Below are 21930 nucleotides of genomic sequence, written 5' to 3' on the forward strand. Positions count from 1 at the left end.
AGCTGTTACTATATTAGCTATATCTTTTCTGAATTTGCTGAGCCCAGGAACTGTCCCCAAAACACACAAGTCAAGACATTGATGTTTGTCTGTTTTATTTCTATCTATAGAGATGATATCTGGTGCCACACACACTCATTCTCTCTCTCTCTCTCTCTCTCTCTCTCACACACACACACGCACACACACACACACACACACACACACTTCGTCCACCTGAATGTGCCCGGCAGACTCCTTCCTTTTGTCACAGGGACAAAGCCATACTTGGCAGTCCCTGAGTTGCTGGTTACATTAGTTAGATTTGGTCTTTCAGAAAGAAGACAGCTGAAGTTCGAAGAAGCTGAGCCCTTAGCCATAGAAGTAAGTCCCAGAGCCAATAGCCACAATCTGAAATACATAATCTACAAATCCCCTTTCCAGCGACCACTTTTGAGCCCCTCTCACTTCAGGAATTGAGTTCTAGTAAATGGTAGAGGAACTGGTGGTGTTTCCCAGGACACCCCTTCCAATGAAAGAACTCTTTCCTGCCCTTTCCAGAAGCTGGGGACACACCCATTAAAGTGTCCCCCTCCCTTAAAGGAGGCTTCCTGCAGTCTTGCAAACCGTGGGACCCATTGAAATAAGTCTGGTTGCTTCTGCCCTCCTCTCCGGAGGAACAGGTACACTGACTATAATGGGTCATTAAGGAAAGTATCACCTTGCTCAAAGGTCTCAGTTTGTCCCAGAGAAGAGAGGCCAATGCGGAGGCGTAGGGACAGGCAGTGGTTCATCTAATGATCCGGTGGGAGGGGGATGCAGAGGAGGTGCTGGGGTGAGATTTTTCATTTACAGGGAAAACTGTTTTGTTGGGGTTTAAACTTCAACTAGTCCTGTGCATTTGAAGCAGCTCCTTAAGCTGAAGGTCAGCCAGTTATGGCCAAATAATCCTGTTCCTGAACTGGCTGAGACCGACCAGTGGATTAACCCAACCTGGGCAATTCCCCAGCCCCTACCTGCTCCACTCCCTCAAGCTGCTGCAAGGGCAGCTCCTCAGGTCCCTGATTATGGGTCACTAAGGAGCCGCAGGGAGGCCACACCAACTCCCACCTCCCAACAGCACCCTGACATTTCCACTTAAAGTTTGGCAAGGGCTTCTCCAAGACCTTTGCTCAGTCTTGGGCCCAGGATTGCAGTACAGTCACCCTGCAGTCCCCTCTCTCCGTAACATTCATCCCACGGGTCATTGCCTGATTCTGACTTCCCCCACTGAATTCCACAAGTCTGTCCATTTCACTACCTGGTTCTTAGCTCTTGGCCCAGAGCAGGTGCTTAATACATAGATTAAAGGGATGAGTACATCTAAGTCCTGAGTGGGCAGGGTAAGGGACTCCAGAACACAGATGGGGTCAAGGTTGGTGTCTCTGCTCAGCCAAGATGAGGCCGAGGAGGACACCTTCCAGGGTGAGTTCTGAGAAGTGGCTTGGCAGAGAAGTTCTAGGGAAGGCAGAACTGCAGAGGGAGCCGGGCCTCTACCCCACCCCTGGTGCTGACATGGAGACACTAGGAAGGCTGGGTCCTGGCCCAGAGCCTTCCCCAAGTATTGACCTAGGAGACTGCCCCTCCCCGGCCCAGCCCAGAGCAGAGATGAGTATGGGCACGGCATCTGAACAGCTGGGTTCCAGTCCAGACTTCCATCTCCTAATTAACCCCTTGGCAAGGCACTTAACCCCTGTGAGCACCAGTTTTCCCACCTGTGAAATGGGACGATCAGTCTAGAAAACCTACGGAGTGGATCAGGGCTCTCAAACCTTGGGAGTCCGTCACAAGGGAATCCCAATCCAATTCCCAAGCTTGAGCTTTTGAGTGACTGGAAATGGAGTGATGGGTTATTGGGCAAGGCACATGTCAGGACAAAGTGGGGGGACTTAAAGCTTATAACAGGTGGTCAATAAATATCCGTTGGATGACTGATGAGTGAATGAATGAATGAATGAATGGGCAGAGTATGGCAGGAAGGCAAATAGGGGAGCACAGTCAGGTTTCAAGCAGATCTGGATTAGAAAGAAAACCTTCTATCAGGTCTTGGCTTATTAGTGGTGCTGACGGTTTGCCGTGAGCACTCTATTCCTCCTCCTATCCTGTCTGTTGTCCTCAGCATCCTCCCCAAAAGGTGGCACCAGACCGAACAAACACCCCTCCCAAGCCCCCTCGCCTTCTTTCCACCCCTAAAGACCTTTGCTGCTCCCACAAAGGACATGGGGGCTGCACTTTTCCTCCGAGCTGCCTGTAAAGGTGTGACTGTGGACAAGACCAGAGGATTCCTTCTGGAACCTTCTTCAAGGGCTCAGATCGCCAAGCCCCTCATCTTCTCTCCTTCTGTCTCCTCGCTGAGGATGAGAAGTGTGGCATGGGGGAGGTGGGACAGTGGGTGGTCACGCTCTAGATGAGTCAAGAGCACGGAACCACAGAGCTGTCCTAGGAAAGTATGGTTCCCACTCTAGGGTCTTCTGAGGCCAGCAAGCCTGGACTTAGCTCAGGGACCCTAGAAGGACAGACTGTGCCAGCTCCAAGCATGAGGATCACAGTCTTCCAAGTCTCCCTGTCCTGCTGCCCCTCCAGGTTTTGGTCTGATGTCAGCCCTTCTGCACTGGGAAGGGAGAAGGAAGGAAGACGAGAGGGACAAGGCACAGAATTCCCTGGCCCAGAGTCCCTTTAAGGCAGATAATTTGTGCTTTACAAAGAGATCACTGATTTTGCTGATAGAAAACCAAACAAACGCACGACGATCAGACAAAACAAATAAGACAAATCACGATGAATCAAGAAGGGCAGCCAGAGCAGGAGGGAGGAACAGGAGCCGGGGCAGATGGTGGTCCTCAGGGCAGGCTGGCAATATCTCTCTCTGGCGGGGGGCCAACCGGCTTGGGGCTGCTCTCGTTGGCTTTTCCTTCAAACATCATGACTCTGGTTTGGAGACAGAGAGGGGAAAAAAAAGGCAGGATTAGGATTCCTTCCCTCATCCAGGGGGAGATCATCCCAGTCCTCACGTCTGCAGGGTCCTCAACCGAATGCCCTTGCATCCATTCTCCAGTGGGATCTTCTCTATGTGAAGGGGCTGCTAGACCCATTTCACAGAACAAAAAACTGAGGTACAAAGATCTCTATATTCGAGGCCATGCATCTTCCCTTACCCATGCTGCCTAAAGGCAGAGCTAGGCTGGGTCATGGCTCTGCTCAAAACCCCTTCAGATCTTCAAAAACCACCCAAGGTTTTAAGAGTAACATCTGGGGCGCCTGGGTGGCTCAGTCAGTGAAGCGTCCGACTCTTGATTTCGGCTCAGGTCATGATCTCAGGGTCATGAGATCGAGCCCCAGATCAGGCTCCACTCTGGGATGGAACCTATTTAAGATTCTCTCTCTCCCTCTCCCTCATCCCCTTGCTCATTCTCTCTCTCTCTCAAAAAACAAGGTAGCATCTTGGAAGTAGAGGACAGGGGTTCCGGATGGAGCCTCTGAAGGGAAACAGCCTGATTTGAATCCCAGCGCTACTATTTTCCAGCTGGTGACTCAAGGACAACCCCACTGGCGCTCAGTTTCCATTTGGAAATAAGGATACCCAAAGGGCCAACAACCCTAGAGCTGTTTCGAGTACTCCCATTCTTCCTGTGGTCACCCTTTGGGTGGGCTCTTTCTGTCCGCTGGCTATAAATCCCATCCAAAGGGTGACATTCCACAAGCAGCTTACCTCCGCGCTGATCTGCACACCCAAGACTCCTTGACCTCTCCCCTTGGATGTCGAAAGGACACTTCCAACTTAATCCCTCAAAAAGCTCCCAATTCCTGCCTCCCCCACCTGCTCTTCCCCCTAAAGTAAATAGCAACACTCACCCCAAATAGATCGGGATCATCTGACTCCTTGTTCTCTTCTACATATCCGGGCATTGAAGCAAACCTTCCGGCTCTGTCTCCCAAACCATTCCTGATTCCAGAAGCTTCTGCCTACCTTCACTGCAGCTTCTCCAGGCCAAGTGGCCTCTATCTCTTGCCTGCACAGCCTCCCTCCTGCCACTCTCACCCCTCCTGCAGCCAGAGGCTTTTAAAAGTCAGCCCCTAGCTTAGAGTCATCCAATGGCATCGCTCAACATTAGTGCCAAATGCTGAGTGGGACCAAGACCTACAAGGCTCCATGTCTCCTGGTCTGCCCGTCTCTGCAAACTCAACCTTCACTTCTGCACTCACTGATGGCCAGACACACTAGCTTCTGTGCTGTTCCTTTGAGCACAGAAGCACAGTCTGCCTCAGGGCCTTTGCGCTGTTTAGAGTGCTTCCCCCCTTCGATAGCTCATCTTTTCACATCTCTCTCCCTTGAGGCTCTGGTCAAGTGTTGCCTTCTCCGTGAGATCCTCCCTGCCTACTATCCCCTCCCTCTCTGTTCCTCTGCCCACTTGGTTTTTCTTGGTGCTACACCACGGCAATCTGGTGTTTTAGTTTCTTGGGTTTTTGATTTTGTTCTTGTCTGTGTCTTGCCATGAGAATGTAAGTTTTCTTGGGTTTTTGATTTTGTTCTTGTCTGTCTCTTGCCATGAGAATGTAAGCTCCATGAGGCCAACAACTCCTGTGTCCCCGACACCTAGAATAATTCTTGGTACATCATTGGTGCTCAATAAAAATGACACATCTGAGGGGTCACTGGGTAGACCAGAGTCGACCACAGAGGAAATGCACTAAATCCTGGGTGTGTTCTGAGAGCATCAACACTCCCGTTGCTGCCACCTGTGGCACGCGGCATCCCAGGTGTACTGTGGTCTGACCTTGACAGTTTTCCACACCGCTTGCCCCACCGCCTCCTCACACTAGAAGCTCTGCAGGCTGAACCATGGGCTCATGAGCCGGTCCTCAGCTTCCTTGGGCCTCGACTTCCCCCTTTGTGACAAATGAGGCAGGTATATTTGACATTCGTATGTTCAAAACCAGAGAGTCTCCAGGGTATCTCTCTGCAGTGGGGGCAGGGGCTGGGAAGCGTGACCTTGGCCACCACAGACCAGGTGTTTGCCAAGACCCAGGCACTGGGCTGCAGCCTTCATATACGTCACACCATATATGTCGGGACGACATTTCACACAAGAGACTCACCATCATCTCTCGCTTACAAACCAAGAAACTAAGGCCCAGGACCAAAGGGGATTTGCCCAGACTCAATCAGGGGGCAAGCAATGGCATCAAGATTTGAACTCTGCCTCCCTTCAGAGCAAGTTGTTAAATATATAATGCTCTCCACAGCCTCGTGAAGGCAGGGTAGTGGCGGGGGGGTAGTGGAATCACCTTGCAAATGAGGAAACCCAGCCTCAGAAGGTTTCACGGTAGATTTTTTTTTTTAAAGATTTTATTCATTTATTTGAGAGAGACAGTGCACAAGCAGGGGGAGGGGCAGAGGGAGAGAACAGATTCTAAACTGAACCGGGAGCCCAACGCAGGATTCGATCCCAGGACCCGGGGACCATGGCCTGAGCCGAAGACAGACACTCGACCGACTGAGCCCCCACCCCCCTCAAGGTGCCCACATGGTAGATTCATCATCCCCGCCATTGTTCTGCTTCCTGAGCGCTCATTCTACCGGAAAGTTCTGGGTACGTATTAATGTGCCCATGACAGATGAGGAAATTGGGTTCAGAGAAATCAAGCCCCTCGTCCAGCAGGTCCCACGAGGTGTTCCCTCCTGGCTGGGCCGTGGCCTTCCCACGCACAACGACTCTGCCTTCGGAGGCCCCGCGAGAGGCAGGGGGTACTCACAGTTTAAGGACAGCTGACCGCTTTCCCAGCATCATGTTCACAAAGTCTCGGTAGGAGATGGTGTCGCTGACCCCCCCTGTCACCTCTGAGATCATCTTTTTCATCTCCAGATGGGTCTTGGGGACCCCAAGCTTCTCCATCATCCTCTTTAAAGACATCAGGTCTGCGAGAGGAAAAGCAGGTCTGTTAAGCGGAGACAGGCTGCGGGCCAGGCGAGGAAGCTGATAGAGCTCCGTGGCTCTCAGCCCCTGCCCGGGGACTGCAGTCCAGGGCCCTTCTCCTCCCCGGCGGATGAGCCCATCACACAGTCCCTGCTCTCTTCAGAGGTAGTACAGGGTAGTGGTTAGGGACAGGGACCTGGGCTGGAACCCAGTCCTGCTTTTTCTGGCTGTGGGACCTGGAGCAAACCACTGAACTTCTCTGAGGTTCTCTGCCCCCATAAGCCATCAAATGGGTTGACAGGATCATTTGAGAGGGCACGATGCACGAGAAGTACCCACCACAAAGCAGGTGTCCAGCAATGGGGCCGTTAGGGGTCTGTTAGGTCTGCTGCGCCCCAAGGTCAGGGGGAGCTGTGTGCCCACTGCTCCAGCTCCCCGGGGAGCCACTGCCCAGCAAGGTGGGGTCAGGGAGTAGGCTTGACCCAAGGTAGGGAAAGCCATCCTGCAGGGTGCTGGGCGGCAGCTTCTCTCCACCTGCCACTCCCACCCGGCAGTCCCAGGGTTCCCGCCTCACCCACAGGGCAAGGGAGCCAAAAATATCCTGCAGAGCAGGAAAACCAACAAAGGAACAAAATTCAAGAAAAACAAGGGAGGCACCAAAAAGTCACTACTCTCTGTAGAATCGATGCCTCTGACCTCTCTGCTCCCCCGATCTTAGGCAATTTCCTCCAGATTGTTCTGTGAACAATGGGAGAGAGGCGGGATGGGGGGCCGATATTGGGGGCCAGGGGTGTGGCACGACAGCTCACCCCAGAGCAGGGCGGGCAGGACGGATGCCAGACCCCCAGGTGCCAGAATGTCCAGGGCATTTCAAAGAAAACTAGGCAGCCCTCTGCAGGGAAAAGTAAGAGGTCCCCCCCCCCACACACACACACCATGCTGCTGGCCAGGATTGAAATTGGCAAGACCTTTCTGGAAGGCAGTTTGGCAAGATGCCTCAAAAAAGTCTTTGACCCAGAAGATCCAATTCCCAAGATTTACTCTAAAGAAATAATCAGAGATCTGGACAAAGATTCACGTACAAAGACGCTCTTCACAGGACTATCAAAAGTAGTTAAAATTGGAGCTTTCTTTTTTTTTTTTTTAAAGATTTTATTTATTTATTTGACAGACATAGATCACAAGTAGGCAGAGAGGCAGGCAGAGAGAGAGAGAGGAGGAAGCAGGCTCCCCACTGAGCAGAGAGCCCGATGCGGGGCTCGATCCCAGGACCCTGAGATCATGACCTGAGCCGAAGGCAGAGGCTTTAACCCACTGAGCCACCCAGGCACCCCTAAAACTGGAGCTTTCTAAATGCGCAATATTAAAACACTGACTAAGTAAGTTACGGTCCAGCCAGCGATGGAATATTATGCAGCCATTAATTATATTTCAAAAGAAAAATTAATCATATGTCAAAACACTCACAATATAATATTTTTTAAAACGAGGTTCTAACACGGTTATAAAACAGCATTTGTGATTAGAATCAAGGGTGAGACTACATAAACCAAAATATTTCTGGGAGGGAAGACTGCGGCTGACTTATTTTCATCTTTGTGCCTTACTGTGTTTTCCAAAAGTTTTTATGATGAAGATGTATTCGTTTGATAACCCCAATTTTTTTTTTCCTGAAGGAAAATAAGGATAAAAATATTTAACAAGGAGAAGAAGGAGACAAGACAGAGGAGGAGTAGAAACATCGCAGAGGCGGCAACACTGAGCTCAGGGCCAAACAGAGAAGGGAGAGCCAGTGTGGGAACCAAAGGCTGGGATCTGGACCCTGGGTCGACCACTTGACCGCCACGTGCCCCAACCCAGTCGGTTCCCCCTGCTGAGCCTGGCTTCCTCGTCTGTAAAATGGGGATCATTAAGCCGGCCTTGACCATGTCATAGCATTACTTGTGAAGGTCAAGGGATGGTCTTGGCCCCAAGGGCCATGGGACAGGTTTTTGTCACCCCCCACGCCAGGACCACACGATACAGTCAGGGTCTGCTGGAGGAGGGAAGCTACGTACACAGAAGCACCATGTCCAATGCCGACCAGCGTACAAAGCAAGGACAAAGGAACCGCCAGTCCCCCAGGACCTGGACGTCAAGAGCTTGAGCATCTCCAACCCTGGGGCAGGGGTAGCACCTGGCCTGGAAGGCTGAGACGTGTGCAGGGAGGTGCGTGGGAGGGAAGCAGCAAGGAGAAGAGTCTGGGGGCAAGTGGGTCTAGGCTTAAGTCTGGCAGGCAGGCCTGGCCCAAAGGGGGAGCTTCGGTGTGTGCCCCTCCCCCACAAAGACCGCCCAGTAGGTCTCTCCAGACCCTCAGATCCTCCCTCCTGCGAGGACACCCGCCTCCCCTTGCACAGTCGAGGCCTCACTTACCAATCTCGCCCTCATTGTTCAGGTCAAACTCCATGTACTTCTCTGGAAATCACAGAGCAAAAACTGGGATTAATTAGCTCCGAAGCAGGGTCCCAGAGATGCCCTCGAAGGCAACCGGCCGCGTCCCCAGGGAGCCCACATCCTCCTCCTCCTCCTCACACCCTCACTTCAGGGTCTAGACATGAGTCCCATCATCTCTGCCACTGTCTCTAGAGAAAGAGCTCGCCCTGCCTGCACCCCTCTCCCACAGGCGCCGGTATAAGGGAGCTGAGGGCCACTGTAACCTTCTGCTGAAGTGGGGCTTCCGCCCAGCTGCTTCCTCCCAGCTTCCCGCCAGCATGAGCTGGCTGTGTCACAGTGGCTCCAAAGTGACTGGAACAGATTGCCAGGCCTTGATCTATGGGTGCAATGGCTTTAGGAAGGGTGGGGTGAGGTGAGGAACTGGTCGGTTCTAGTGATTCTGATCCAGGTGTGGGAATCGCCAGTTTAAGGAATCCCTGTGGTTCTGAACTTTTTGGGGGCGGGGGTGTCTGTGGGCACCACTGAAAATCTGGTGCTCTCCCGAGAGAAATGCCATGAAACTGCCCTTGACCCAAAGTGGCACATACAATGTCCAGGGGTACACAGACCCTCCCCATCAAACCTCACCTACAGACCTTGAGTTAAGGCTCTCTGATCAAAGGCAGAGCCTTGTCCTCTCTCACCTTTGCATGGCTCTCCTAGGGGCGGTGGCAGGGGTCAGTGGAATGGGGTAGGGATGGGGTGGGGGGGGGTTTATCCCACTCCGTCCTTTTGTTCATGGAAATAGCCCCACTGCATAATGGTTCAGAGCAGGGGACTTTGGAGAGAGACCAATATGTGATCAAGTCTTTAACTCTGCCATGGGCAGGTCGTGTGACCCCACACAAGGGACCCCCATCTCTCCGAGCCTGAGTTGTTTCATCTATAAATCAAAGTCGCACCCGTCTCCCTCCTGGCTGACTTGGGAAGAGTTGGGGCGCTCATGACACAGCATTCGAAGTGCTTCCCACAAGGTCAACACTCAACAAATGCTTCGCCATCGGGGTCCTGCCTGAGGACAACGAAGCCGGGAGCGGTTTAAGGAGCGCTTGGCAGGCTCTTCGCCTTGGAGCGCGGAGGACGTCCACGGTGCCAAGCCTGCGGGGGAGGGGGCGGGGGGTGCGGCCTCGAGGCGATCCGGGGAGGTCCTCCAGCGGCCAGGGCTCCCTGCGCGCAGAGAGCATCTCCCAGGCAGGAAAGGTGGGTCTGCTGGGCTCCTTATGTGCACGGCTCCTCTCCTTTCGAGCTGCTGGCTGGGAACCAAGCGCCAGGGCCCGGAACAGAGGGACCTTTATGCCGCCCCCTCCCCGCGCGGGCTCCCGGGCCCTGTTTTCTTTTCATCCCGTGCTGCTGGGATTCAATGGGCAGAAACTCTGCCCCCTGCCCCACTGTGGCGACACAAACGTCCATTCTGCACAGGGGCTCTCGAGCCGCTCCCCCGTGGAGGGGAGAGGCCAGGGCTGCTACAAAGGGCTGATTGTGTGCTGGGGCCCCGGGAGCGAGCAGGGCCTGGGCAGCAGCGGACAGGAGCCAGCCTGAGCCCCGCCTGTCAGGCAGCCGTGGTGGGATGGGGTGGCGGGGCTTCGGGCAAGGGTGAGGGGCCTGGGGTGGCATGGGGGCAGGTAGAGGGGCCAGTGCCTGTGCCCGTGGCTGGGGACCCCATCTCACAGCCCTCCAGGAGGAGCGCGTTCTGGAAGAAACAGGGGGGCACAGGCTGGCCTTGTGGGGTAAGGAATCCTATGCACCAGGGGGCCAGTCCAGCTCTCCCGGGGACGGGAAGGGCAGACAGCCCCGGCTCACCTTTGAAGGCCGCAAGCTTTTCTGGCAAGTTCTCTTCATCACTGTACTTCTGGTCACAGAGAAACTCCTTTGAAAGTGAAAGGACAGTGCTGAGTCCCAGGTCAGCAGGCACAACTCGCTGCCAGGCAGGCCCGCGGTCCTGGTGTCTGCTCCCACGCCAGGTGGCTGGGCGTGGCCAGGGAAGCACAGGAGGCTCCAGTGTTTGTCCTGGCCTCCTGTCAACCCCCCCAGAGGCAGATCTGCAGGAATCTGCCCCTCGGGCAGGAAGGGTCTGCCCTAAACACCTCCAGCCAGCCTCTGAATTCCCAGGGCAGGGACTGGCCCTCCTCCCCCGGGGCACCCCAGCTCCAGGATCCATGAGGCCATGAGCCCCACACACAAACTGCCTGGTTTCCAGCACTCACTTCTTAAGTGCGTGACCCAAGCTTATCAGTTCTTCCCTATTCCTCTATGGTTTTATCTGACAAATGGGTATAGTCGTCGCAGCCACTCCTCAGGTTTGTAAGAGAATCCAAGGCGCGTGTCCGTAGGACTCTTGGCACACAGCAAGTGCTCAGGAAACAGCAGCTACTGCGTGGTTAGCCTCTGCTCTAGCCAGAAAATGATTGTATATTGCTTGGGAGGTCGGTTACTCTCTCGTCTGTGTCCTCAGCTGTAAAACAGGGCCACCTTCCGCTCACATGATGCCTTCCAGAAGCAGATGTGCAGGAGGGGGAGGGGCGCGGGACACGAACAACAGCCTCCAGAATGAAACACTGACCCGCTCGATCTCTTGGGCTCTCCCAGTGGGCCCACACGGTAGCTACTATTATTACTCCCATGTTACAGATGACGGGACGGAGGCTCACCCAGGCAGAGCTTCACTTCGGCTCCGACTTCTGGAGAGCCCGCATCCCTAACCCCGACACTTAAAGATGGGCGGATAGCAGCTGTTCATCGGGCTTCAGAACAAAATGCTGCTAATTAGTAAGCACTTGCTAGGCTGGGCATAGCGTCCAGTGCCTTGTTGCTGCTCTTCAAGCCACCCCAGAGCCTGTATTCAGATGGGAAAGCAGAGGGCACGTTCCCACCAGCGCCAGACTCCGCGGATCCCCCCTCCTCCCTGGACCTCGCTTTCCTCCTTACGGAGCTGACCCGACACAGGCGTCGCCCCCTCCGCCCCTTTCTGAGGGACCACAGGATACACGGCTCTGGTTGAGGCATCAAGGGAGCAGGTGAGACCAGGGAATTAAGGTCTGTACTGTAAAATGACAAGCAGCCCGTGTTTAGAATGACGTTAAACGTCATCTGGACCTGCCACTCCACCTGTTTCTAAATTCCTGTGAGCATGTCCCACTAACCGACCCCTGAGTCTGTACTTCCGCATCTCCCAGGACATAAGACTGTCCAGTCGGCCGTGTAAACCCCCCTTTAATGCAGGAGAAAGAACAGGAGAATAACTGAAGATAAAGTACTCTGGGTTTGGGTCTCAGTCCCCTCCTCACCAGCTGTGAAATGGGCACAAGGGAACCCATCTCCTCGGGCACCTGCCCCTTGACGGGGATAACCCGCTGTGAATGCTCAGCGCCAGGCGTGATCGTCCGAGCTCAAGAAGCAGCGGCACGGCTAAGAGCGAGGAGAATGTGATCCCTTCCAAGGCTCCCGACCTCCACGTTAACTCAGCCCCTTCGACAGAGAAGGAGATATCCACCTGCCAGTCTGGCTCCCCTCCTTGGGGGCTCTTCCTACCCCTTGAACCCAATTTGCCTGGATCCCTAGAGGGGATCGGTACCTACTATGGACGGGCTCTGGTCAGTGCAGGATTTCTGCTTTGGGAGGGCATTGTGCTGTCTCATTAGGGTAGGAACGGCCCTGCCAGAGAGGTTAGATGACCTGTCTGAAGTCCTAGAGCTAGAAAGGTACAGGCTCCGTTTGGAACCCGAGTCTGTTAGACTCCAGGGTCCAGGCCTCCAGCAGCAACCACGGGGCCACCCAGGGCCCACCATGTGGATCGGCCACACATCGGACCTCATTACCAAGTGCCATGCAGGGTCCTGCCCCCACTTAGCCGGAGCTGGGCTACCCTCCTCCTGGCTGGCTCTGTCCAGGACTTTTCTTCTTGGCTCCGTCGCTCTTTTCCACCCTCCTCCCCATTCTCTGACCTGAAGTAGGACAATTAACTCTTGTCTGTGGCCCCAAGCAAACCAGACGCCTCCCGGGGTCACAGGTCCCATGGTCTGCACAGCAGAGGGACAACTAGGTTCCTCAGTCGGCGGTTCCCAGACTTTGGGATAACGCAGGAGGAAACACTTCCCAAAAAAGTAAAAACAGAGGGAGGTGCTAAGATAGGGCTGCCAAGGTTTTATTTTGCCAAGCGGAGACTATACACAATCACCACTAACTGTTGCCACGAGTTCAAAGAAGGACATTCCGGGGGCGCCGGAGTGGCACAGTCTGTTGAGCATCCAACTCAACAGAAGGTTTCAGCTCAAGGTCATGATCGGAGCCCCTGCGATCGAGCCCCATGGCGGCTTTGCACTCAGCACGGAGTCGCCCTGTCCCTTTCCCTCGGCTCCTCCCCCTTCTCTCTCTCTTACTAAAGACATTTCGTGAAAGTGGGAAGTTCATAATTTTTTAAAAGATTTCATTTTTAGTGAGAGAGCATGTGAGGGAAGGTCAGAGGGAGAAGCCGACTCCCCATGGGAGCTGAAGCGGGACTCAACCCTGGGACTCTGGGATCATGACCTGAGCTGAACACAGTCACCCAACCAACTGAGCCACCTCGGCGCCCAGGAAATTCATAATTTTTTAAAAAAGATTTTATTTATCTATTTGACAGAGATCACAAGTAGGCAGAGAGGCAGGCAGAGAGAGAGGGGGAAGCAGTCTCCCTGCTGAGCAGAGAGCCTGATGCGGGGCCTGATCCCAGGACCCCGAGATCATGACCTGAACCGAAGGCAGAGGCTTTAACCCACTGAGACACCCAGGTGCCCCGGAATTCATAATTTCTAAGTGGACTCCATTTAGCCTATGTTCGGCTCACCTCATTGCCCCCACGTTCCCTCAGCTTTACCATCTCCAGAACCGGAAAACCTTCACGTGGGAGGCACTAGGGTATGGGCAAGGCCCAACACTCGGGAACCTCTGGTGAGAGGCCTAGAAGCCCTCCCAGCTCCCCCGTTCTGGTCGACCAGAAATCCTGCACCAGCCAGAACCTGTCCCCAACAGGTACCAACCCCTGTGGAGACCCAGGCAGGTTGGGCTCAAGGGGTAGGACATGGGCCCCATCTTGGAGAAAAACCACACAAGGACGATCACAGGACAGCCAGGCAGTGGCTCCTGTTCACTGGGCCCGACCCCGGGCTGGCTGCTGTGCCCGGGGTGGGGCGGGTGGGGGGGCACGATTATTGTTTTCTCACCGACAAAGCCAGTTTTCTCGTTGGCGCTTCTGACCACCTAATGTGCTATTTTATTGGTGTTCACCCCCTGTCCCCCCCACTGCTAGAATGAGTGCCTCAGCCACCCTGGCCCCCTGTCTGGGGCCTCCCCCATGCCAGGCTTGCTCCCACATCGGGACCTTCGCCTTTGGCTGTGCCCTCTCCCTGCAGCGCTCATTTGCCCGCCGCCGACCCCCCCGCCCCGTGGCTCTCTCCCTCACCATCTTCACGCGCTGGCTCAACTCTCCCCTTCTCAAGGAGGCAGACCCCATCCAGCCTGCCCACTGCAGTCCCCCGCCTCCACTCCCCACCCCCCCTTATCTTGCTGTGCAGCCCTTTTCATCCTACAGGATGAATCACCTGCTAACACAGTTCACAACGCGATGCTCACAAAGGGTGCCATCCAGGGTCTGTCTCCCCGCCCGCCCCCCCCACTACAGTGTAGGCTGCACATAGTAGGTGCTCAGGAAACACGTGCAGGCTGAGTGAACGAACTGAGACCCAGGGAGGATAAAGAACTTGCTCAACTCAGCACAGCCGGCAAGTGACCGAGCTGGGATTCAGGTCCACAGTGAAGGCTATGGGCTCCTTCCCTGCACGGAGCTAAGGAATCCAAGCGACCCACGGCAGTGGCTGTTGGAAGGAGGCCAGAGGGGGAGGCAAGCCTTGGGCCACAGGTGCCAGGAGGATGAGCTTACCATCTCCTGCCCCAGAGATGCCTAGCACCCGGCAGTGCCCAGCACACAGTAGGTGCTCAGGAAACATCAGCCAAGAGACCATAGAAGCCTGGCATTCAGCCCAGGATCATTTTCTCTACTCTCAGTCCAGACACGGTGGGGTTGCTTTACAAACGTGTACACGTGCGACACAGACTAGAGGGGTCAGAGATGGGAGTCCCATTTTTCCTTAGAGCCCCAAATGACAATGGCTTGAGCCACGGAGCGACCAGGGCTGGGAGAGGCATCTGACCCGGTCAGGAGTGGGTGGGGGTTAGGGCAGCTGTGCGGACCAGGCCTTTGGCAGGGTGCCAGGGAGGGGGCAGGTGGGCAGCAGAAACAGGAGTTTCCATTGGTGGGGCTGCCAGCTCCCGCCCCGGCTCCAAGCTTCGGATTCTTGGTTCCTGCTCATGCACAGCCCACAGCTTCCCTACTTCCAGGCGTCCTTCCCCCCACGCCCCCCTTCCCCGGGATCTTTGCCCAGCCTCGGGGGCACAGCCATGCCCAGTGGGCAGGTACCCTGTGTGTCCACACTCCAGGACCCACAGCTGCCCTGTCTCTGGGTCCCCAGGCAGAGAAGAGCGAGCCACAAATACACGTAAGTGCTCGTACAGTGCCCGTTCCCTAGTAAACACTACATGAATGGTGGCTGTTTATTACTGGGACCTCCAAACACTTACATGAGTACAGTCTACTTACAACCCCCCAGCTCGCCATCCACAACATCATCACCCCCTCCCCCGACCTGGGCTGAATACGGTTTCTCTTTCCCCTTTCCGGGTATTCCCATTGGAGAGACGGGACAACTGAGGCCCTGAGACATTGCTCAACCTGCTCAACGTTACAAAGTTTTAACAATTTAAGCAACGTGTACCTCCCTTCACCGCCCCAGCTCCTTCCCTGCCCCAAACAAGGAGAGGGTGGTCTGGCCACAGGTTTCTGGGCAAAGAAAGTCAACACTGAGTGTTACCTCTCCTCTTAGGCTGCTGCAGAAAGAGGTTATTTCAGAGGCCAGGGACCCACTCAATAGCCCTCTAGGGGGACGGGAGAGTATGCGGAGGCGTTCCTCCAGCCCCATGCCCCTCTCCCACTCCAACTCCCTGTCCCCAAAGACCATTTTTTCCAGCTGCAGAAACTGCTATCAGGGCCTCCAGGGATGAGGGCTGCTGGGGAAACTGAGGCACCAGAAGGGGAAAGTCTTGCCTCAAGCCACAGTGGTCAGGAGACCTCCATCAAGTCCCCAGGGGCAGGGTGTGAGGGGCAGAGGGCTTGGGGAGGGAGGTTGAATCAAGTTTGGGTTCAAATCCCAGCTCCAGCACTTGCTAGCTTTGTGGCTCTGGGCAATTTGCTTTACCACTCTGGGCCTCAGCTTCCTCATCTGTAAAATGCGATCATAACAACAAAACCTCCTCCTTGGGTTGGTGTAAGGATTAAATGAGCTAACTGCATAGAGAGAGCTTGGCTCCTAGCACACTGACTAAGAGTGAGCAGTTACAACCAAACCCAAGCCTCACCATGAGATCAACGTGAGCAGGGGAAGGGCAGAGACCTACCCACAATTCTCCGTCCCACACTGAGCCACGGAGTCCTCCTGGTAAGCCTTGACCCTCGGGCCATCCACATGGGACAGAGTGTTCCCATCTCAGCCCCAGGGGACGGTGCCCACAGGCACACCTGCTCGCTGCTGCCTCTCTTGGTCCTCTCCAACCTCTGATGCACATCAGAACCCGCCCCCGTCCCTGGGAGCCCCATCTAGGCACTTATGCCCGGAAGGGAATATTTCCAAGACCAGCAGAGGTTGGCAGCCCCTGCCGTGTCCGGCCTTCCAGATCCCCTGCCACCTGCCTGCTCTCCCCTCCCCCACTCCCCCTCCTTAACTCTCTTTCCGGGCTGGTACCTCTAGCACCTGCTCCCGGATGCTCGCTCTCGGCCCACCGTCCTTGTCCTTATGTACCAGCTGCAGCAGAATTTTGGGGCGGGCAGATATCACCATTTTGGAGGCCATCCAAGGAGCTGGTGGCTGCAGCCCTGGGCAAAACCCCCAAGGACAGGCAGCTCCATAGTGGGCCTGGGCTGAGAAGGCTGTGACACCACCCACAGGCTCTTAAAGGGCCAGTGCCAGGTCCGTGCCGGGCCTGAGGCCTGGTGCGCAGCAGGAGCCTGGAAGGTGCCCCCACAAGGACAGCAGGCTCACGTTGCCCATGGCAGCTCCAAGGCCTCATCTGGATGCAGCATCCTTGCCAGCAGGTGGGGCAGCCGAAGAAAAACAGCCCACAGACTACGCAAACGAAGCGGCCCTGACAGAAATTCCATCCCCGGCTTCCTGTGACACGGCCACGCCAAGGTCGAGCCCGGCTGTACCCGCGCGGACACTGAATCCTCGGGGGCTCACGTGGCCGCTTATCACCATCTCCCTTATAATATATTAAGGAAGAGCAAGAGAGACGGGTGCCAGCGAGGCCAGCTGGGCTCACTCACCCGGGCAGGGACAGGCAGGGTGGCACAGGGTACGCAGGGAGAAAGACACACCTGCGTCGTGCCCTGCTCAGGTCTCAGAGGTCCCCTATGCTGGGGCAGGACAGGGGACCTATAACAGCAGGGCACAGATCCCCAGCCTGCCCTGTCCAGCTCTTCCCAGTACAGACGGCATGTGGGCTCTGAAATAACCATTAGACCCCTGAACACTGCAGGAATGCCAAGTGCCCTTGACTCGACCCAGGAGGGCTGGGAAGGCGGGACAGTAGCCAGAGATCCTTATCACCTAAGCAGGAGAGGCTTGTGTCCCAGCTTGGCCGTGGCCACCTGACAGACAGGGTCCTGGGCGGGCCACGGGTGCCGTCAGAGTCAGCATCCCAGCTCTGCCACTTCCTGGCTCGGTGACCTTGGACAGGTGACTTCACCGAGCTGTTTCCTCATCTCTAAAACATGAGCCTGAGGAAGCCCTGTCCCACGGGGATGTTTATAGATTCCTCCTGCACATCTGTCTAGTCAAGCGCTCCATCCAGAGGGTCACTGAGATGACAGCAAGTCCTGGCATGGGGCAAAGGCACGACCCACATTATTGGTTCAAGATTCCAGCCCCTGGCTGGTTCGAGATCCAGCCCTCGCCGTCCTCCGGGCTCCTCCTGCTCAGTCCCAAGGGTGAGGGCACTCTGCGGGGCAGCCCCCCAGCCCCACTGCCTCTCTGGGTCCCTGTGGGAAGCTGCAGAGAGAATCTGTCCCGTTGCCATATAAGGCCAGGCCTGGCTGGCCCGGGGTCACCTGCCATGCCACCAAGGCTCAGGGAATGTCAGCTATGTGGGGGGGAGTAGGAGGCGGGCTCAGGTCCTGCCTGCTTCAGTAGTGCCGAGAACGCCCACACACACTTGCGCGCGCGCACACGCGAGTGCACACACACACACACGCACACACACATGCACATGCACGGCAAAGGCAGGGAGGCTGGCTTCAGGCAGTTCACTCAGCCCCTGCGAGTTTTGTTTTCTGTAAAATGGGAACAGACACTCACGAGGAGAGCGAGTGTTTCATGAGGTAACACCCGGAGTGCTCCTGGTGTGCTGCCCGGCTCCTGCCAAGTGCTCAGAAAATGATCACAAAAACGAGAGCAAAACCAAAAAGGGTGCATTTCCATGCAGGCCCCCAGGAGCTCCAGGTCCACCCAAGTCTCCTTCTACTTTGGCTCCTGACCCTTATAACAACAATAGCGAAGCCTGAGCTGCCCTCCCTGGAAGCTGGCCTGGCCTTGGGGCAAGGGGAAGGCTCCAGAGGGAACTGGGGTGCTGGTCTGGAGAAGCCCCCAAAGCTGCCGGCCAGGCTGGGCTCAGCCCCAGGCAGCAGCCCCAGAGGTACTCAGGCCCGTGCAGCCGGTGAGTCCTGAAGCCCCATTCTCCAGGGGCTCCTGCCTCCACAAGGTCCATGGGAAACTGCTCCATCCGATCCAGCCCCCCAGAAGCTCTGTGCCAGCGGGGGCAGTGAAGCTGCACCCCAAAGAAAGCCAGTCTGGGCTGCCAACATGGTTCCCTCTAGAGTCCACGCACACCAGGGAATGTCTGCTGCGGTCATGGTCATGGGTGAAACAGACTCAGACCCTCAAACAGAGCGACTCCCTCAGTCTGCAAAGAGCTCCTCTCTGGTCATCTATGATTGTCGGGGGGACAGAGCAGGGATCTCTGCTCCCTCTGAAGGCAGGGAGGCCAAGGTTCTGCTCTGTGGAAGGGTCCGGCCCACGCTGAGCGGCCAGCATGGGCTGTGGCTTGCACTAGACCTTGCCCCTAGAATCCGCTCCCAGCATCTTTAAGCACCAAACTGATAACAAGGGCCATGAAAGCTGTATGATTTACAAGGATTATCTCCCTGAAAAATCACTGCAACCAAAATGCCATGATCTCAAGTGGCATGCCCAAGGTCACAGAGCCAGCAAGTGCTCTGCCCACCCCTGCACCGCCACCCAGGACTCCACAGTACAGGGGTCCCCCTGACCTCCTGGGTGGGCGAGGCAGAGGGGCGAGGGGGGGTGGCACGCAGCTCAAACTTCTGGTTTGATCCTGGAGTCCCCTTCCTCTGGTTTGATCCAGCAGCCAGACAGTAGGCTGGGTTCCCATGGCAGAGATCAGAACAGCTTCTGGGCAGTCAAAAGACACTAGACGACAAGCTCTGTCACTGGCTTCTGTGTGGCCTTAGCCAGTTGCCTGCCCTCTCTGGGTTTTGGGGTCCCATGGTGGTGACACATGGCCCCTTCTTATTCACTTTCTCCAGTCCCAGCACTGTCCAGATCAGCCCCCTGAGAGCCACAGCCCCACCCCCTTCTGAGCCAAGCCAGTCCACCGCCCAAACCACCAGGTAGCCAACTCTTACAAACCCCCCCGACTGCCCCCCCAAGGACAGGGCTGGCATGAAAGTCCCACACACTCTCAGCAACTGTGGGTTGTCTGACCACAGTCCCCTCTCCCCCATCTCCAGCTGTCTCTGGCTCAGGGTCCTGCTGGCTGTGGGTGGATTCAGCCAGCTTGGAACCCGCCCTGTCGAGTGGCCCAGGGGGGCTGTATGAGGTCAGGGTTCCAGGCTTCATCCAGAGGGCAAGAGCAGCCAAGACCAAGACCAAGGGCGGGCTGGCTGCAGAGTAAACTGGGAAGGAACCCAGCAGCCTGGACCCCTGAGAGCCCCGGCCACACGACCAGTCTCCCTCCCAGCTATGCTCAGGATGGCCCCAAGAGACAAGTGATGATGGCACAGAAGGGCTAGAGATTACTTGGAGGGACCCGGGGGTCCCCAGAGCCCTGCTTGGGATTCCTACAGCCAGCAGAATGAAATCAGATAAGCTGCCTCATTCCAGATACTCCGAAAAAAAAATCAAGACTGCAAGCCCAGGCGAGAAGAAATACTACAAAATATGACGGCCGTGCGCAGCCCCCGGACCCACTTCCACACAGCCTTGACCTGGACCCTGCTGACCGTCACCAGCTTCCCACTTGGGGACTCTGAGCTGGGCTTGGACCTTGGGTGCCCAGCAGCTGAGGGAGCCAGCAGGGGGGATGCCCAGCCTTGTTTCAGTGGGGACCCCCCTGCAGCCTGTTAGGAGGGAATCTGGGAGGTGTCTACCTTAGGAAAGAACTCTAGCACCGTCCACAGAAGTCAGCCCTCCTGCCAGGTGCTGGGCCATGCACACTATATACTTTCCCTCTGTGAGCCCTCAAGGTGGCCTCAACTTTGTTCTGAGGTCGGGATTCCTGATGGAGGCCCCGCCTGAGCCCAGATCTCACGGGACCTCAGACCCTGGGTTGTGCTGCCTTTGAGTTTTGGTCAATCCAGGCAGGCCCTGACACTTTTCCTTATCTTCTAGAATTTACTTGGGCATTAAGCAAATGTTTGTGCACCATCGTGCACCCAGCAACAGCGGGGTTTCTGTAAAGAAATCCATGAGGTCCAGCAAGAAAAGCATCAAGTGTCTCAGGGAGCCTTCCCTAAAAGCTGGAGTGAGGAAAGAGTTGTGGGGTGGGTTGGGGGAGGGGCCTTGCATTTTCTGTCTGGGAGGGCGCACCCACGCGGCAGTCTGGACCCCAGGTTCTAAAATCAGCCCCACCTGGCCTTGCCGGGCCATCGCGGGGCAGCCACCGAGCCTCTCAGGGGCCTCCATTCTCTCCCGCGGCTGTACTACCGGGGGCGGGAAGGAGGGGCGGCTCAGAGACATCGGGGGTCCCTCCCTGGACCCAATTCTCGCCGCTGGTCCCAGGCGGGCTTCCGGGGAGGCCAGGCCCGGAGGCATCAAAGCTCCCGGGTGAGCCCCACCTCCCCAGTCTAAGAGTAACAACTTGCAACCCGAGCCGCGGGAGCCGAGTTGGGTGGAGGCGGCGGAGGCGGCGGAGGGGGACCTACCTGGAGTCGGAGGCACGGGGCGGGGGCCGGGGAGGAGATCGGGGAAGCCCAGAGGAGGAAGAGAAGGGAGTTGATGTTGCGGCAGGCACAGCCTCGCAGACGGGGGCGGGACATGAGGGGCGCTGGGATATTTGGGGGCGACTCGCAAGCCGACCCCCGGCGGCGCGCGCTTACCCGGTTGATCTCGGCCAGCCTCCGCTCCTGCCGGGCTTTGAGCAAGCCGAACGCCTTCCCTCCTGCAGGAAACAAAGAGGCGGCCCGGGAAGCTGGTGGGGGGGTCTCCCCGCGCCGCGCGCCGCGGACCCCGCCGTCCGGCCGGCGCGCGCAGGTGGCGGGCGGGGGTACCCCGCGCCGGGGTGGGGGGGTGGGGCAGGGGCGCGGGACAGCGCGGGGACGGCGGCGCCTACCTTGGAACCTGTTGCTGAGCGCGAGCGACATGGTGAGCGCCGGGCTCCCGCCGGCTCGGGGCTACGCGGCCGCGGCGAGGTACGACGAGGAGGGACGGGTGCCGGGTCCGAGCTCCGGCGGCGTGTGGCGGCGGGACGGAGGGGCGGAGGGATGGCGCGGGCGGCCGGACACACCCCTCCCTCCCTCCTCTCCCCGCCCCCCCGCCCCGGGCCCTCCCGCCCCGCCACCCGGCCGCCGGCATCAAAGCGCCTATTATGCGGGACGCCGCGCCCGCCGCCCGCCCCTCTGCTGGAGGGCGCGGAGAATGCACGGCCCGAGACCTCCCCGGGCCCCTTCCCCGCTCCGGGCCGCGATGTCCCCAGAAAGAAAGCGGGGACGATCTCAGGACGCACTCGGGATCCTCGAGGATCAGCTAGGGTCCCGGTGGCTGCGAGCGCGCGCTCCAGCACCCGCCGCTGTTACGTTACGGTGGCCCTGGGCGCGCGGCGCTGGTAGAAGCCAGGCCAGCCTCCCCAGTCTCCACTTTTAACTCTTGTAAGAAAAATATGAAAACTTTGAGGGTTTTTTTTTTTTTTTTTTATGTGGTTGGGTAAAGGTATAATGACAAAGCGCCGCGAAGACATCCGTGACACTTTAAATCCATCAGAATGATTTGTGTTTTGTTAATGAAACCTGTTCTTGAGCACTCACTATGCCCCAGCTACTTTGCTGGCTCAGTACAGCACAGATTTACGTCGTTTAATTCTCAAAACTCTGCAAAATAGGACTTGGTGTTCCCAGTTGACAGACAAGAAAAGTCAGGGAGCTGAAGCT

At 56.6% G+C, this 21930-nt stretch overlaps 1 protein-coding gene across 2 annotated transcripts; it reads right to left on the minus strand.

Moving 5' to 3' along the window:
• Positions 1-78: 78 nt before the first annotated feature.
• On the minus strand, positions 79-21288 carry AIF1L (allograft inflammatory factor 1 like). Of its 2 annotated transcripts, XM_032308218.1 has the most exons (6): positions 21117-21288; positions 20884-20945; positions 10206-10272; positions 8346-8387; positions 5773-5935; positions 79-2946 (listed from the first exon to the last, which is right to left on the minus strand). In XM_032308218.1, exons 1-6 carry the CDS (start codon positions 21145-21147, stop codon positions 2859-2861), a joined length of 453 nt encoding a protein of 150 aa, XP_032164109.1. In that variant the 5' UTR covers positions 21148-21288; the 3' UTR covers positions 79-2858. The 2 variants fall into 2 exon arrangements, with proteins under 2 accessions (XP_032164109.1, XP_032164108.1); XM_032308217.1 differs by lacking the exons at positions 20884-20945; positions 21117-21288 and adding an exon at positions 16235-16433.
• Between the last annotated feature and the right edge of the window lie 642 nt (positions 21289-21930).

This window comes from Mustela erminea, chromosome 12 (assembly GCF_009829155.1).
Source record: "Mustela erminea isolate mMusErm1 chromosome 12, mMusErm1.Pri, whole genome shotgun sequence".
NCBI classification, from domain to species: domain Eukaryota; kingdom Metazoa; phylum Chordata; class Mammalia; order Carnivora; family Mustelidae; genus Mustela; species Mustela erminea.